This window comes from Engystomops pustulosus, chromosome 4 (genome assembly GCF_040894005.1).
Source record: "Engystomops pustulosus chromosome 4, aEngPut4.maternal, whole genome shotgun sequence".
NCBI lineage: Eukaryota > Metazoa > Chordata > Amphibia > Anura > Leptodactylidae > Engystomops > Engystomops pustulosus.
In genome coordinates this window covers 5,123,282-5,142,124 of record NC_092414.1, presented here as the reverse complement: position 1 = coordinate 5,142,124, position 18,843 = coordinate 5,123,282, and the positions used below count along the sequence as shown (strand labels likewise).

The 18,843-nt window shown below is 46.1% G+C and overlaps 1 protein-coding gene across 2 annotated transcripts in view; it reads right to left on the bottom strand.

The window, feature by feature from the left end:
- LOC140125927 (zinc finger CCCH-type antiviral protein 1-like) overlaps positions 1-18,843 on the bottom strand; it is a 59,343-nt gene that overhangs the window by 27,229 nt on the left and 13,271 nt on the right. Inside the window, exons 2-6 of one of the 2 annotated variants that reach the window (XM_072144857.1) lie at positions 15,029-15,164; positions 6,211-6,577; positions 3,733-4,035; positions 3,070-3,657; positions 2,915-2,977 (exon numbers count right to left, since the gene is read on the bottom strand). In XM_072144857.1, the coding sequence (XP_072000958.1) occupies positions 2,915-2,977; positions 3,070-3,657; positions 3,733-4,035; positions 6,211-6,577; positions 15,029-15,164 (1,457 nt within the window). The remainder of the gene's footprint in view (positions 1-2,914; positions 2,978-3,069; positions 3,658-3,732; positions 4,036-6,210; positions 6,578-15,028; positions 15,165-18,843) is intronic. The other variant, XM_072144858.1, reaches the window with a different exon arrangement.

Sequence of the window (18,843 nt, the reverse complement as noted above, 5' to 3'; positions counted from 1 at the left end):
CCATCCTCATAACTCCAACCAGGAGAGAGAACAAGCACTCCATCCTCATAACCCCAACCAGGAGAGAGAACAAGCACTCCATCCTCATACCCCCAACCAGGAGATAGAACAAGCACTCCATCCTCATAACCCCAACCAGGAGATAGAACAAGCACTCCATCCTCATAACCCCAACCAGGAGAGAGAACAAGCACTCCATCCTCATAACCCCAACCAGGAGAGAGAACAAGCACTCCATCCTCATAACCCAACCAGGAGAGAGAACAAGCACTCCATCCTCATAACCCCAACCAGGAGAGAGAACAAGCACTCCATCCTCATAACCCCAACCAGGAGAGAGAACAAGCACTCCATCCTCATAACCCCAACCAGGAGATAGAACAAGCACTCCATCCTCATAACCCCAAGCAGGGGAGAGAACATGCACTCCATCCTCATAACCCCAACCAGGGGAGAGAACAAGCACTCCATCCTCATAACCCCAACCAGGAGAGAGAACAAGCACTCCATCCTCATAACCCCAACCAGGAGAGAGAACAAGCGCTCCATCCTCATAACCCCAACCAGGAGAGAGAACAAGCACTCCATCCTCATAACCCCAACCAGGAGAGAGAACAAGCACTCCATCTTCATAACCCCAACCAGGAGAGAGAACAAGCACTACCTCCTCATAACCCCAACCAGGAGATAGAACAAGCACTCCATCCTCATAACCCCAACCAGGAGAGAGAACAAGCACTCCATCCTCATAACCCCAACCAGGAGAGAGAACATGCACTCCATCCTCATAACCCCAACCAGGAGAGAGAACAAGCACTCCATCCTCATAACCCCAACCAGGGGAGAGAACAAGAACTCTACCTCATAACCCCAACCAGGAGAGAGAACAAGCACTCCATCCTCATAACCCCAACCAGGGGAGAGAACAAGCACTCCATCCTCATAACCCCAACCAGGGGAGAGAACAAGCACTCCATCCTCATAACCCCAACCAGGAGAGAGAACAAGCACTCCATCCTCATAACCCCAACCAGGAGAGAGAACAAGCACTACCTCCTCATAACCCCAACCAGGAGAGAGAACAAGCACTCCATCCTCATAACCCCAACCAGGAGAGAGAACAAGCACTCCATCCTCATAACTCCAACCAGGAGAGAGAACAAGCACTCCATCCTCATAACCCCAACCAGGAGAGAGAACAAGCACTCCATCCTCATACCCCCAACCAGGAGATAGAACAAGCACTCCATCCTCATAACCCCAACCAGGAGATAGAACAAGCACTCCATCCTCATAACCCCAACCAGGAGAGAGAACAAGCACTCCATCCTCATAACCCCAACCAGGAGAGAGAACAAGCACTCCATCCTCATAACCCAACCAGGAGAGAGAACAAGCACTCCATCCTCATAACCCCAACCAGGAGAGAGAACAAGCACTCCATCCTCATAACCCCAACCAGGAGAGAGAACAAGCACTCCATCCTCATAACCCCAACCAGGAGATAGAACAAGCACTCCATCCTCATAACCCCAAGCAGGGGAGAGAACATGCACTCCATCCTCATAACCCCAACCAGGGGAGAGAACAAGCACTCCATCCTCATAACCCCAACCAGGAGAGAGAACAAGCACTCCATCCTCATAACCCCAACCAGGAGAGAGAACAAGCGCTCCATCCTCATAACCCCAACCAGGAGAGAGAACAAGCACTCCATCCTCATAACCCCAACCAGGAGAGAGAACAAGCACTCCATCTTCATAACCCCAACCAGGAGAGAGAACAAGCACTACCTCCTCATAACCCCAACCAGGAGATAGAACAAGCACTCCATCCTCATAACCCCAACCAGGAGAGAGAACAAGCACTCCATCCTCATAACCCCAACCAGGAGAGAGAACATGCACTCCATCCTCATAACCCCAACCAGGAGAGAGAACAAGCACTCCATCCTCATAACCCCAACCAGGGGAGAGAACAAGAACTCTACCTCATAACCCCAACCAGGAGAGAGAACAAGCACTCCATCCTCATAACCCCAACCAGGAGAGAGAACAAGCACTCCATCCTCATAACCCCAACCAGGAGAGAGAACAAGCACTCCATCCTCATAACCCCAACCAGGGGAGAGAACAAGCACTCCATCCTCATAACCCCAACCAGGAGAGAGAACAAGCACTCCATCCTCATTACCCCAACCAGGAGAGAGAACAAGCACTACCTCCTCATAACCCCAACCAGGAGAGAGAACAAGCACTCCATCCTCATAACCCCAACCAGGAGAGAGAACAAGCACTCCATCCTCATAACCCCAACCAGGAGAGAGAACAAGCACTCCATCCTCATAACCCCAACCAGGAGAGAGAACAAGCACTCCATCCTCATAACCCCAACCAGGAGAGAGAACAAGCACTCCATCCTCATAACCCCAACCAGGAGAGAACAAGCACTCCATCCTCATAACCCCAACCAGGAGATAGAACAAGCACTCCATCCTCATAACCCCAACCAGGAGAGAGAACAAGCACTCCATCCTCATACCCCCAACCAGGAGAGAGAACAAGCACTCCATCCTCATAACCCCAACCAGGAGAGAGAACATGCACTCCATCCTCATAACCCCAACCAGGGGAGAGAACAAGCACTCCATCCTCATAACCCCAACCAGGAGAGAGAACATGCACTCCCTCCTCATAACCCCAACCAGGAGAGAGAACAAGCACTACCTCCTCATAACCCAACCAGGAGAGAGAACAAGCACTCCATCCTCATAACCCCAACCAGGAGAGAGAACAAGCACTCCATCCTCATACCCCCAACCAGGAGAGAGAACAAGCACTCCATCCTCATAACCCCAACCAGGAGAGAGAACAAGCACTCCATCCTCATAACTCCAACCAGGGGGGTCACTTACTTCCTAACTTGCAGTGTTTCCAAACATGAGACAAACAGATCTCTGGGACTTTGTCAGGATCCACTAAAATACAACAAAAACATTATGAGGAAGATCCTTCAAATCCAATCAAACAAAGATCTGGGGACACTCTGGTGCGGAGTGCATGTACTTACCCCTCGTTGGTGATACAACAGCTGGATGACTGGTATATGTAGGTTTGTTATCAGGCACAGCATGGGATTTGAGAATGGACTTGACTGGTTTCTTCTGAGATAATGATGGACCTTCTAAACGAGAAGGACCCGCTCTGGGATAGGACGGATTCCCCGCGTAGCTGGTGACCGGAGTGATGGTAGCCATGGGGTGACCACTGTTTGGACTTACAGTCGAGGTGGTTTTTGGTTTATCCTGAGGAACAGATGAACCTTTTGTAGTAGAATTGACAAAACTGCCCGGTGAGGTAGGTGGCACCGATGGAGTAGTGGGAGGACGGTCTGCCGAGGTGGTGACTGGTTGGCCACTGTTTGGACCCGCTGCAGGGCTTGTCGTTGATTTCTCCTCCAGATCTTTAGTGAGGGGATCAGGCAATCTGCTTGGTCCGGTAGGTGATCCTGATGGAGCAGTAGGTGGCTCCACTGATGGACCATCCATGAGAAGCTCAGCTGGTCTGGAAGGCTCTGTGGTGGGTAGGGGTGTAGTGGTTGGATTTGGTGCAGGGGCAGATGAGTTAGAAGATGGTAGGACGGGTTCTCCGGAGGGTCCTGTGGATTTATAAAGGTCCAGTGAACATTTTTCATAGCAGAAGACACTTGAGGTGACGATAAAGGGAGCAGTACCTGGAGGAGCCCCCATAGGTGAAGCTGTTGGGTAAGTGGCTTCTCCTCGATAGGACGTGGTCACGGTGGGTTCTAGGTCGTGCGGTGTTGGTGACGGTGAGGACGTGGTCACGGTGGGTTCTAGGTCGTGCGGTGTTGATGGCGGTGAGGATGCGGCTGGGTGGAAGGTCCCGGCCTCCATGTTTGGAAATGAAGCACCTCTGATATCTGAATGGGCAGGACGAGAAGCAAACCAATCATCCATCATCTTCTCCAGCAGGATCATATGTGACCCATCTTCATCACCAACATCCCAAATGGACTCTTAAATGAATAAATGAATTCACTACTATCAGGAGTGATGTCATCAGCAGAGGGCGGAGCTGTGACTACCTCTCACACAGGAGATACAGGCAGGGGGCGGGGCTGTGACTACCTCTCACACAGGAGATACAGGCAGGGGGCGGGGCTGTGACTACCTCTCACACAGGATATACAGGCAGGGGGCGGGGCTGTGACTACCTCTCACACAGGAGATACAGACAGGGGGCGGGGCTGTGACTACCTCTCACACAGGAGATACAGGCAGGGGGCGGGGCTGTGACTACCTCTCACACAGGATATACAGGCAGGGGGCGGGCTGTGACTACCTCTCACACAGGATATACAGGCAGGGGGCGGGGCTGTGACTACCTCTCACACAGGATATACAGGCAGGGGGCGGGGCTGTGACTACCTCTCACACAGGATATACAGGCAGGGGGCGGGGCTGTGACTACCTCTCACACAGGATATACAGGCAGGGGGCGGGGCTGTGACTACCTCTCACACAGGATATACAGGCAGGGGGCGGGGCTGTGACTACCTCTCACACAGGATATACAGGCAGGGGGTGGGGCTGTGACTACCTCTCACACAGGATATACAGGCAGGGGGCGGGCTGTGACTACCTCTCACACAGGATATACAGGCAGGGGGCGGGGCTGTGACTACCTCTCACACAGGATATACAGGCAGGGGGCGGGGCTGTGACTACCTCTCACACAGGATATACAGGCAGGGGGCGGGGCTGTGACTACCTCTCACACAGGATATACAGGCAGGGGGCGGGGCTGTGACTACCTCTCACACAGGATATACAGGCAGGGGGCGGGGCTGTGACTACCTCTCACACAGGATACACAGGCAGGGGGCGGGGCTGTGACTACCTCTCACACAGGATATACAGGCAGGGGGCGGGGCTGTGACTACCTCTCACACAGGATATACAGGCAGGGGGCGGGGCTGTGACTACCTCTCACACAGGATATACAGGCAGGGGGCGGGGCTGTGACTACCTCTCACACAGGATATACAGGCAGGGGGCGGGGCTGTGACTACCTCTCACACAGGATACACAGGCAGGGGGCGGGGCTGTGACTACCTCTCACACAGGATATACAGGCAGGGGGCGGGGCTGTGACTACCCCTCACACAGGATATACAGGCAGGGGGGGGGGCTGTGACTACCCCTCACACAGGATATACAGGCAGGGGGCGGGGCTATGTCTACCTATCACACAGGATATACAGGAAGGGGGCGGGGCTGTGACTACCTCTCACACAGGATATACAGGCAGGGGGCGGGGCTGTGACTACCTCTCACACAGGATATACAGGCAGGGGGCGGGGCTGTGACTACCTCTCACACAGGATATACAGGCAGGGGGCGGGGCTGTGACTACCTCTCACACAGGATATACAGGCAGGGGGCGGGGCTGTGACTACCTCTCACACAGGATATACAGGCAGGGGGCGGGGCTGTGACTACCTCTCACACAGGATATACAGGCAGGGGGCGGGGCTGTGACTACCTCTCACACAGGATATACAGGCAGGGGGCGGGGCTGTGACTACCTCTCACACAGGATATACAGGCAGGGGGCGGGGCTGTGACTACCTCTCACACAGGATACACAGGCAGGGGGCGGGGCTGTGACTACCTCTCACACAGGATATACAGGCAGGGGGCGGGGCTGTGACTACCTCTCACACAGGATATACAGGCAGGGGGCGGGGCTGTGACTACCTCTCACACAGGATATACAGGCAGGGGGCGGGGCTGTGACTACCTCTCACACAGGATATACAGGCAGGGGGCGGGGCTGTGACTACCTCTCACACAGGATACACAGGCAGGGGGCGGGGCTGTGACTACCTCTCACACAGGATATACAGGCAGGGGGCGGGGCTGTGACTACCCCTCACACAGGATATACAGGCAGGGGGGGGGGCTGTGACTACCCCTCACACAGGATATACAGGCAGGGGGCGGGGCTATGTCTACCTATCACACAGGATATACAGGAAGGGGGCGGGGCTGTGACTACCTCTCACACAGGATATACAGGCAGGGGGCGGGGCTGTGACTACCTCTCACACAGGATATACAGGAAGGGGCCTGTTTCTCTGGGTGGGGCTGCCCTCTAAATGCTAGAAGAGAAAATACGTGAACTGCACCTGGATACTGCCTCCTCCTCCTGATTTGTGATAGATTAGAGTCTCCTTTCGTTCTATTCTGGGGTCTTCCTCTCGCTCGGCCCCTTTGATCTCCAGGGTTCCCCTTCTCAAATTTCCTATTTCCCTCGTCCCTCAATGTCTGGAGACGTTCAATGTGTTTCGCTGCACAAATCATCTGGAAGTTCTGTACAGAAATCTCCGGAATACGACATCGGACGAGGAGCAGCTCCGAGCCGAACTCCAGGAGGTGATGAGAGCGTTTACACGAGCGATAATTACATTCTCCACGGAGGAAATGTTCACAGACATGAAGACGACTACAAGCCGCACCGAGGTCACAGGTACCACGAGCATAGCCCCAGCACACCTGCAACAGCAGCACAAGGGGTACACAGGGGGGTATTATACACAGGGGCAGTATTATACATAGGGGGCAGTATTATACATAGGGGGCAGTATTATACATAGGGGCCAGTATTATAGTAGTTATATTCTTGTACATAGGGGGCAGTATTATAGTAGTTATATTCTTGTACATAGGGGGCAGTATTATAGTAGTTATATTCCTGTACATAGGGGGCAGTATTATAGCAGATATATTCCTGTACATAGGGGGCAGTATTATAGTAGTTATATTCCTGTACATAGGAGGCAGTATTATAGTAGTTATATCCCTGTACATAGGGGGCAGTATTATAGTAGTTATATTCCTGTACATAGGGGGCAGTATTATAGTAGTTATATTCTTGTACATAGGGGGCAGTATTATAGTAGTTATATTCTTGTACATAGGGGGCAGTATTATAGTAGTTATATTCCTGTACATAGGGGGCAGTATTATAGTAGTTATATTCTTGTACATAGGGGGCAGTATTATAGTAGTTATATTCTTGTACATAGGGGGCAGTATTATAGTAGTTATATTCCTGTACATAGGGGACAGTATTATAGTAGTTATATTCCTGTACATAGGGGGCAGTATTATAGTAGTTATATTCTTGTACATAGGGGGCAGTATTATAGTAGTTATATTCCTGTACATAGGGGGCAATATTATAGTAGTTATATTCCTGTACATAGGGGGCAGTATTATAGTAGTTATATTCCTGTACATAGGGGGCAGTATTATAGTAGTTATATTCCTGTACATAGAAGGCAGTATTATAGTAGTTATATTCCTGTACATAGGGGGCAGTATTATAGTAGTTATATTCCTGTACATAGGGGGCAGTATTATAGTAGTTATATTCTTGTACATAGGGGGCAGTATTATAGTAGTTATATTCCTGTACATAGGGGGCAGTATTATAGTAGTTATATTCCTGTACATAGGGGGCAGTATTATAGTAGTTATATTCCTGTACATAGGGGGCAGTATTATAGTAGTTATATTCCTGTACATAGGGGGCAGTATTATAGTAGTTATATTCCTGTACATAGGGGGCGGTATTATAGTAGTTATATTCTTGTACATAGGGAGCAGTATTATAGTAGTTATATTCTTGTACATAGGGAGCAGTATTATAGTAGTTATATTCCTGTACATAGGGGGCAGTATTATAGTAGTTATATTCCTGTACATAGGGGACAGTATTATAGTAGTTATATTCGTGTACATAGGGGGCAGTATTATAGAAGTTATATTCTTGTACATAGGGAGCAGTATTATAGTAGTTATATTCTTGTACATATGGGGCAGTATTATAGTAGTTATATCCCTGTACATAGGGGGCAGTATTATAGTAGTTATATTCCTGTACATAGGGGGCAGTATTATAGTAGTTATATTCCTGTACATAGGGGACAGTATTATAGTAGTTATATTCGTGTACATAGGGGGCAGTATTATAGAAGTTATATTCTTGTACATAGGGAGCAGTATTATAGTAGTTATATTCTTGTACATATGGGGCAGTATTATAGTAGTTATATCCCTGTACATAGGGGGCAGTATTATAGCAGTTATATTCTTGTACATAGGGGGCAGTATTATAGTAGTTATATTCCTGTATATAGGGGGCAGTATTATAGTAGTTATATTCCTGTACATAAGGGGCAGTATTATAGTAGTTATATTCCTGTATATAGGAGGCAGTATTATAGTAGTTATATTCCTGTACATAGGGGGCAGTATTATAGTAGTTATATTCCTGTACATAGGGGGCAGTATTATAGTAGTTATATTCCTGTACATAGGGGGCAGTATTATAGTAGTTATATTCTTGTACATAGGGGGCAGTATTATAGTAGTTATATTCTTGTACATAGGGGCAGTATTATAGTAGTTATATTCCTGTACATAGGGGGCAGTATTATAGTAGTTATATTCCTGTACATAGGGGCAGTATTATAGTAGTTATATTCCTGCACATAGGGGACAGTATTATAGTAGTTATATTCCTGTACATAGGGGGCAGTATTATAGTAGTTATATTCCTGTACATAGGGGGCAGTATTATAGTAGTTATATTCTTGTACATAGAGGGCAGTATTATAGTAGTTATATTCCTGTACATAGGGGCAGTATTATAGTAGTTATATTCCTGTACATAGGGGGCAGTATTATAGTAGTTATATTCTTGTACATAGGGGGCAGTATTATAGTAGTTATATTCCTGTACATAGGGGCAGTATTATAGTAGTTATATTCTTGTACATAGGGGGCAGTATTATAGTAGTTATATTCCTGTACATAGGGGGCAGTATTATAGTAGTTATATTCTTGTACATAGGGGCAGTATTATAGTAGTTATATTCCTGTACATAGGGGGCAGTATTATAGTAGTTATATTCCTGTACATAGGGGCAGTATTATAGTAGTTATATTCCTGTACATAGGGGACAGTATTATAGTAGTTATATTCCTGTACATAGGGGGCAGTATTATAGTAGTTATATTCCTGTACATAGGGGGCAGTATTATAGTAGTTATATTCTTGTACATAGAGGGCAGTATTATAGTAGTTATATTCCTGTACATAGGGGCAGTATTATAGTAGTTATATTCCTGTACATAGGGGGCAGTATTATAGTAGTTATATTCTTGTACATAGGGGGCAGTATTATAGTAGTTATATTCTTGTACATAGGGGGCAGTATTATAGTAGTTATATTCTTGTACATAGGGGACAGTATTATAGTAGTTATATTCCTGTACATAGGGAGCAGTATTATAGTAGTTATACTCCTGTACATAGGGTGCAGTATTATAGTAGTTATATCCCTGTACATAGGGGGCAGTATAATAGTAGTTATATTCCTGTACATAGGGGGCAGTATTATAGTAGTTATATTCTTGTACATAGGGGGCAGTATTATAGTAGTTATATTCCTGTACATAGAAGGCAGTATTATAGTAGTTATATTCCTGTACATAGGGGGCAGTATTATAGTAGTTATATTCCTGTACATAGGGGGCAGTATTATAGTAGTTATATTCCTGTACATAGGTGCAGTATTATAGTAGTTATATTCCTGTACATAGGGGGCAGTATTATAGTAGTTATATTCCTGTACATAGGGGGCAGTATTATAGTAGTTATATTCTTGTACATAGGGGGCAGTATTATAGTAGTTATATTCCTGTACATAGGGGGCAGTGTTATAGTATTTATATTCCTGTACATAGGGGGCAGTATTATAGTAATTATATTCTTGTACATAGGGAGCAGTATTATAGTAGTTATATTCCTGTACATAGGGGGCAGTATTATAGTAGTTATATTCCTGTACATAGGGGGCAGTATTATAGTAGTTATATTCCTGTACATAGGGGGCAGTATTATAGTAGTTATATTCCTGTACACAGGGGGCAGTATTATAGTAGTTATATTCCTGTACATAGGAGGCAGTATTATAGTAGTTATATTCCTGTACATAGGGGGCAGTATTATAGTAGTTATATTCCTGTACATAGGGGGCAGTATTATAGTAGTTATATTCCTGTACACAGGGGGCAGTATTATAGTAGTTATATTCCTGTACATAGGGGGCAGTATTATAGTAGTTATATTCCTGTACACAGGGGGCAGTATTATAGTAGTTATATTCTTGTACATACAGGGCAGTATTATAGTAGTTATATTCCTGTACATAGGAGGCAGTATTATAGTAGTTATATTCCTGTACATAGGGGGCAGTATTATAGTAGTTATATTCTTGTACATAGGGGGCAGTATTATAGTAGTTATATTCTTGTACATAGGGGGCAGTATTATAGTAGTTATATTCCTGTACATAGGGGGCAGTATTATAGTAGTTATATTCTTGTACATAGGGGGCAGTATTATAGTAGTTATATTCTCTTACATAGGAGGCAGTATTATAGTAGTTATATTCCTGTACATAGGGGGCAGTATTATAGTAGTTATATTCTTGTACATAGGGGGCAGTATTATAGTAGTTATATTCTTGTACATAGGGGGCAGTATTATAGTAGTTATATTCCTGTACATAGGGGGCAGTATTATAGTAGTTATATTCCTGTACATAGGGGGCAGTATTATAGTAGTTATATTCCTGTACATAGGGGGCAGTATTATAGTAGTTATATTCTTGTACATAGGGGGCAGTATTATAGTAGTTATATTCCTGTACATAGGGGGCAGTATTATAGTACTTATATTCCTGTACATAGGGGGCAGTATTATAGTAGTTATATTCCTGTACATAGGGGGCAGTATTATAGTAGTTATATTCCTGTACATAGGGGGCAGTATTATAGTAGTTATATTCTTGTACATAGGGGGCAGTATTATAGTAGTTATATCCCTGTACATAGGAGGCAGTATTATAGTAGTTATATTCTTGTACATAGAGGGCAGTATTATAGTAGTTATATTCCTGTACACAGGGGACAGTATTATAGTAGTTATATTCCTGTACACAGGGGACAGTATTATAGTAGTTATATTCCTGTACATAGGAGGCAGTATTATAGTAGTTATATTCCTGTACATAGGGGGCAGTATTATAGTAGTTATATTCCTGTACATAGGGGGCAGTATTATAGTAGTTATATTCCTGTACACAGGGGGCAGTATTATAGTAGTTATATTCCTGTACATAGGAGGCAGTATTATAGTAGTTATATTCCTGTACATAGGGGGTAGTATTATAGTAGTTATATTCCTGTACATAGGGGGCAGTATTATAGTAGTTATATTCCTGTACACAGGGGGCAGTATTATAGTAGTTATATTCTTGTACATACAGGGCAGTATTATTAGTAGTTATATTCCTGTACATAGGAGGCAGTATTATAGTAGTTATATTCCTGTACATAGGGGGCAGTATTATAGTAGTTATATTCTTGTACATAGGGGGCAGTATTATAGTAGTTATATTCTTGTACATAGGGGGCAGTATTATAGTAGTTATATTCCTGTACATAGGGGGCAGTATTATAGTAGTTATATTCTTGTACATAGGGGGCAGTATTATAGTAGTTATATTCTCTTACATAGGAGGCAGTATTATAGTAGTTATATTCCTGTACATAGGGGGCAGTATTATAGTAGTTATATTCTTGTACATAGGGGGCAGTATTATAGTAGTTATATTCTTGTACATAGGGGGCAGTATTATAGTAGTTATATTCCTGTACATAGGGGGCAGTATTATAGTAGTTATATTCTTGTACATAGGGGCCAGTATTATAGTAGTTATATTCCTGTACATAGGGGGCAGTATTATAGTAGTTATATTCTTGTACATAGGGGGCAGTATTATAGTAGTTATATTCCTGTACATAGGGGGCAGTATTATAGTACTTATATTCCTGTACATAGGGGGCAGTATTATAGTAGTTATATTCCTGTACATAGGGGGCAGTATTATAGTAGTTATATTCCTGTACATAGGGGGCAGTATTATAGTAGTTATGTTCCTGTACACAGGGGACAGTATTATAGTAGTTATATTCCTGTACACAGGGGACTGTATTATAGTAGTTATATTCCTGTACATAGGAGGCAGTATTATAGTAGTTATATTCCTGTACACAGGGGACAGTATTATAGTAGTTATATTCCTGTACACAGGGGACAGTATTATAGTAGTTATATCCCTGTACATAGGGGGCAGTATTATAGTAGTTATATTCCTGTACACAGGGGACAGTATTATAGTAGTTATATTCCTGTACACAGGGGACAGTATTATAGTAGTTATATCCCTGTACATAGGGGGCAGTATTATAGTAGTTATATTCTTGTACATAGGGGGCAGTATTATAGTAGTTATATTCCTGTACACAGGGGACAGTATTATAGTAGTTATATTCCTGTACATAGGGGGCAGTATTATAGTAGTTATATTCCTGTACATAGGGGGCAGTATTATAGTAGTTATATTCCTGTACATAGGGGGCAGTATTATAGTAGTTATATTCCTGTACATAGGGGGCAGTATTATAGTAGTTATATTCCTGTACATAGGGGGCAGTATTATAGTAGTTATATTCCTGTACATAGGGGGCAGTATTATAGTAGTTATATTCTTGTACATAGGGGGCAGTATTATAGTAGTTATATTCCTGTACATAGGGGGCAGTATTATAGTAGTTATATTCCTGTACATAGGGGGCAGTATTATTGCAGTTATATTCCTGTACATAGGGGGCAGTATTATAGTAGTTATATTCTTGTACATAGGGGTAGTATTATAGTAGTTATATCCCTGTACATAGGAGGCAGTATTATAGTAGTTATATTCCTGTACATAGGGGGCAGTATTATAGTAGTTATATTCTTGTACATAGGGGTAGTATTATAGTAGTTATATTCCTGTACATAGGGGGCAGTATTATAGTAGTTATATTCCTGTACATAGGGGGCAGTATTATAGTAGTTATATTCCTGTACATAGGGGGCAGTATTATAGTAGTTATATTCCTGTACATAGGGGGCAGTATTATAGTAGTTATATTCCTGTACATAGGGGGCAGTATTATAGTAGTTATATTCTTGTACATAAAGGAAGTATTATAGTAGTTATATTCCTGTACATAGGGGGCAGTATTATAGTAGTTATATTCCTGTACATAGGGGGCAGTATTATAGTAGTTATATTCCTGTACATAGGGGGCAGTATTATAGTAGTTATATTCTTGTACATAAAGGAAGTATTATAGTAGTTATATTCCTGTACATAGAGGGCAGTATTATAGTAGTTATATTCTTGTACATAGGGGGCAGTATTATAGTAGTTATATTCCTGTACATAGGGAGCAGTATTATAGTAGTTATATCCCTGTACATAGGGGGCAGTATTATAGTAGTTATATTCCTGTACATAGGGGACAGTATTATAGTAGTTATATCCCTGTACATAGGGGGCAGTATTATAGTAGTTATATTCCTGTACATAGGGGGCAGTATTATAGTAGTTATATTCCTGTACATAGGGGGCAATATTATAGTAGTTATATTCCTGTACATAGGGGGCAGTATTATAGTAGTTATATCCCTGTACATAGGGGGCAGTATTATAGTAGTTATATCCCTGTACATAGGGAGCAGTATTATAGTAGTTATATTCCTGTACATAGGGGGCAGTATTATAGTAGTTATATTCCTGTACATAGGGGGCAGTATTATAGTAGTTATATCCCTGTACATAGGGGGCAGTATTATAGTAGTTATATTCTTGTACATAGGGGCAGTATTATAGTAGTTATATTCCTGTACATAGGGGTAGTATTATAGTAGTTATATTCCTGTACATAGGGGGCAGTATTATAGTAGTTATATTCTTGTACATAGGGGGCAGTATTATAGTAGTTATATTCCTGTACATAGGGGCAGTATTATAGTAGTTATATTCCTGTACATAGGGGCAGTATTATAGTAGTTATATCCCTGTACATAGGGGGCAGTATTATAGTAGTTATATTCCTGTACATAGGGGGCAGTATTATAGCAGTTATATTCTTGTACATAGGGGGCAGTATTATAGTAGTTATATTCCTGTACATAGGGGGCAGTATTATAGTAGTTATATTCTTGTACATAGGAGGCAGTATTATAGTAGTTATATTCCTGTACATAGGGGGAAGTATTATAGTAGTTATATTCTTGTACATAGGGGGCAGTATTATAGTAGTTATATTCTTGTACATAGGGGGCAGTATTATAGTAGTTATATTCCTGTACATAGGGGGCAGTATTATAGTAGTTATATTCCTGTACATAGGGGGCAGTATTATAATAGTTATATTCCTGTACATAGGGGACAGTATTATAGTAGTTATATTCCTGTACATAGGGGGCAGTATTATAGTAGTTATATTCTTGTACATAGGGGGCAGTATTATAGTAGTTATATTCATGTACATAGGGGGCAGTATTATAGTAGTTATATTCCTGTACATAGGGGGCAGTATTATAGTAGTTATATCCTGTACATAGGGGGCAGTATTATAGTAGTTATATTCTTGTACATAGGGGGCAGTATTATAGTAGTTATATTCTTGTACATAGGGGGCAGTATTATAGTAGTTATATTCCTGTACATAGGGGGCAGTATTATAGTAGTTATATACCTGTACATAGGAGGCAGTATTATAGTAGTTATATTCCTGTACATAGGGGGCAGTATTATAGTAGTTATATTCCTGTACATAGGGGGCAGTATTATAGCAGTTATATTCCTGTACATAGGGGGCAGTATTATAGTAGATTTGCTAACCTTTTGGATGATGAAGACATAGAATTTATAGATTTTATGTATGAACTTAGTTGCAAAATGTAACTCAATACATTACAGATGTCGCTTCCCTCCGGCCTCATTATTGGGAGTGATAGTAGGTAGTACTTACCTCTGGCAGCAGTTGGTGGTCGTTCTGGAGCAGCAGAACCTTCACCTCCTCATCATTCAGTCCAATGATCTCATTGGCTTTTAATATTTTGCGGTTCTGATCCGATGAGAAGTCGTGGGGGAACTGACAAAATTTCCTGTAACATAAGAAATGTGTGATACAGTCATCAGGAGCGCGTATCTAAGCTCGTCATGTGCTTGGGGTCACCATGTTACACGGAGGTGGCAGCACATGGAGGGGAGGTGACAGGTGACGGCCCCCACCCCCCATACAGTCACTGAGACCAAATCTGACCCTGAAATATAAGACATGCGCCCTCCCCCCTACAGAATGTGCCCCCCCCCCATATATCCTCAGGACAGGGGGTGTCATGCACTAATATTTCCCCTGTGCGTCCTCACTTCTTACATTGCTTTACATCAAGGGTTAACTTGCATTATTTTTGATGTTTACGATTACTGTATCTGTCTAGAAAGGGTTAATGAGCTCTGAGACGTCGCTGACTGCATCTCAGAGACGAGTCATTTTCCACACGGACTTCTTTACTAGACATGAGGCAGATTGTCCTCTGGAGTGACAGGAGCTGCCCGGAAAGTTGTTTACACCTTTAGAGTTTTGCTTCAGGAGGTAAAATATTTCCTTCTATTCATCATTGCAGTAATAACATAATACAGAACCTCCTCCTCCTCCTCCTCCTCCTCCTCCTGCTCTGTATATTACTCCCGGGTCACCCTCCTCCTCCTCCTCCTGCTCTGTACATTACTCCCGGGTCACCCTCCTCCTCCTCCTCCTCCTGCTCTGTACATTACTCCCGGGTCACCCTCCTCCTCCTCCTCCCGCTCTGTACATTACTCCCGGGTCACCCTCCTCCTCCTCCTCCTGCTCTGTACATTACTCCCGGGTCACCCTCCTCCTCCTCCTGCTCTGTACATTACTCCCGGGTCACCCTCCTCCTCCTCCTCCTGCTCTGTACATTACTCCCGGGTCACCCTCCTCCTCCTCCTCCTGCTCTGTACATTACTCCCGGGTCACCCTCCTCCTCCTCCTCCTGCTCTGTACATTACTCCCGGGTCACCCTCCTCCTCCTCCTCCTGCTCTGTACATTACTCCCGGGTCACCTCCTCCTCCTCCTGCTCTGTACATTACTCCCGGGTCACCCTCCTCCTCCTCCTCCTGCTCTGTACATTACTCCCGGGTCACCCTCCTCCTCCTCCTGCTCTGTACATTACTCCCGGGTCACCCTCCTCCTCCTCCTCCTCCTCCTCCTCTGTACATTACTCCCGGGTCACCCTCCTCCTCCTGCTCTGTACATTAATCCCGGGTCACCCTTCCTCCTCCTCCTGCTCTGTACATTACTCCCGGGTCACCCTCCTCCTCCTCCTCCTCCTGCTCTGTACATTACTCCCGGGTCACCCTCCTCCTCCTCCTTCTGCTCTGTACATTACTCCCGGGTCACCCCCCCTCCTCCTCCTGCTCTGTACATTACTCCCAGGTCACCTCCTCCTCCTCCTCCTCTGTACATTACTCCTGGGTCACCCTCCTCCTCCTGCTCTGTACATTACTCCTGGGTCACCCTCCTCCTCCTCCTCCTGCTCTATACATTACTCCCGGGTCACCCTCCTCCTCCTCCTGCTCTGTACATTACTCCCGGGTCACCCTCCTCCTCCTCCTCCTCCTCTGTACATTACTCCTGGGTCACCCTCCTCCTCCTCCTGCTCTGTACATTACTCCCGGTCACCCTCCTCCTCCTCCTGCTCTGTACATTACTCCCGGGTCACCCTCCTCCTCCTGCTCTGTACATTACTCCCGGGTCACCCTCCTCCTCCTGCTCTGTACATTACTCCTGGGTCACCCTCCTCCTCCTCCTCCTGCTCTATACATTACTCCCGGGTCACCCTCCTCCTCCTCCTGCTCTGTACATTACTCCCGGGTCACCCTCCTCCTCCTCCTCCTCCTCTGTACATTACTCCTGGGTCACCCTCCTCCTCCTCCTGCTCTGTACATTACTCCCGGTCACCCTCCTCCTCCTCCTGCTCTGTACATTACTCCCGGGTCACCCTCCTCCTCCTGCTCTGTACATTACTCCCGGGTCACCCTCCTCCTCCTGCTCTGTACATTACTCCCGGGTCACCCTCCTCCTCCTGCTCTGTACATTACTCCCGGGTCACCCTCCTCCTCCTCCTCCTCCTGCTCTGTACATTACTCCCGGGTCACCCTCCTCCTCCTCCTCCTGCTCTGTACATTACTCCCGGGTCACCCTCCTCCTCCTCCTGCTCTGTACATTACTCCCGGGTCACCCTCCTCCTCCTGCTCTGTACATTACTCCCGGGTCACCCTCCTCCTCCTCCTCCTCTGTACATTACTCCCAGGTCACCTCCTCCTCCTCCTCCTCTGTACATTACTCCCGGATCACCCTCCTCCTCCTCCTGCTCTGTACATTACTCCCGGGTCACCCTCCTCCTCCTCCTCCTGCTCTGTACATTACTCCCGGGTCACCCTCCTCCTCCTCCTGTTCTGTACATTACTCCCGGGTCACCCTCCTCCTCCTCCTCCTGCTCTGTACATTACTCCCGGGTCACCCCCCTCCTCCTCCTCCTGCTCTGTACATTACTCCCGGGACACCCTCCTCCTCCTCCTCCTGCTCTGTACATTACTCCCGGGTCACCCCCCTCCTCCTCCTGCTCTGTACATTACTCCTGGGTCACCCTCCTCCTCCTCCTCCTGCTCTGTACATTACTCCCGGGTCACCCTCCTCCTCCTCCTCCTCCTGCTCTGTACATTACTCCTGGGTCACCCTCCTCCTCCTCCTCCTGCTCTGTACATTACTCCCGGGTCACCCTCCTCCTCCTGCTCTGTACATTACTCCCGGGTCACCCTCCTCCTCCTCCTCCTGCTCTGTACATTACTCCCGGGTCACCCTCCTCCTCCTGCTCTGTACATTACTCCCGGGTCACCCTCCTCCTCCTCCTCCTGCTCTGTACATTACTCAGGGGTCACCCTCCTCCTCCTCCTCCTCCTGCTCTGTACATTACTCCCGGGTCACCTCCTCCTCCTCCTGCTCTGTACATTACTCCCGGGTCACCCTCCTCCTCCTGCTCTGTACATTACTCCCGGGTCACCCTCCTCCTCCTCCTGCTCTGTACATTACTCCCGGGTCATCCTCCTCCTGCTCTGTACATTACTCCCGGGTCACCCTCCTCCTCCTCCTCCTGCTCTGTACATTACTCCCGGGTCACCCTCCTCCGCCTCCTGCTCTGTACATTACTCCCGGGTCACCCTCCTCCTCCTCCTCCTGCTCTGTACATTACTCCCGGGTCACCCTCCTCCTCCTCCTGCTCTGTACATTACTCCCGGGTCACCCTCCTCCTCCTCCTCCTGCTCTGTACATTACTCCCGGGTCACCCTCCATCTCCTCCTCCTGCTCTGTACATTACTCCCGGGTCACCTCCTCCTCCTCCTGCTCTGTACATTACTCCCGGGTCACCCTCCTCCTCCTCCTCCTGCTCTGTACATTACTCCCGGGTCACCCTCCTCCTCCTGCTCTGTACATTACTCCCGGGTCACCCTCCTCCTCCTCCTCCTGCTCTGTACATTACTCCCGGGTCACCCTCCTCCTCCTCCTCCTGCTCTGTACATTACTCCCGGGTCACCCTCCTCCTCCTGCTCTGTACATTACTCCCGGGTCACCCTCCTCCTCCTCCTCCTGCTCTGTACATTACTCCTGGGTCACCCTCCTCCTCCTGCTCTGTACATTACTCCCGGGTCACCCTCCTCCTCCTCCTGCTCTGTACATTACTCCCGGGTCACCCTCCTCC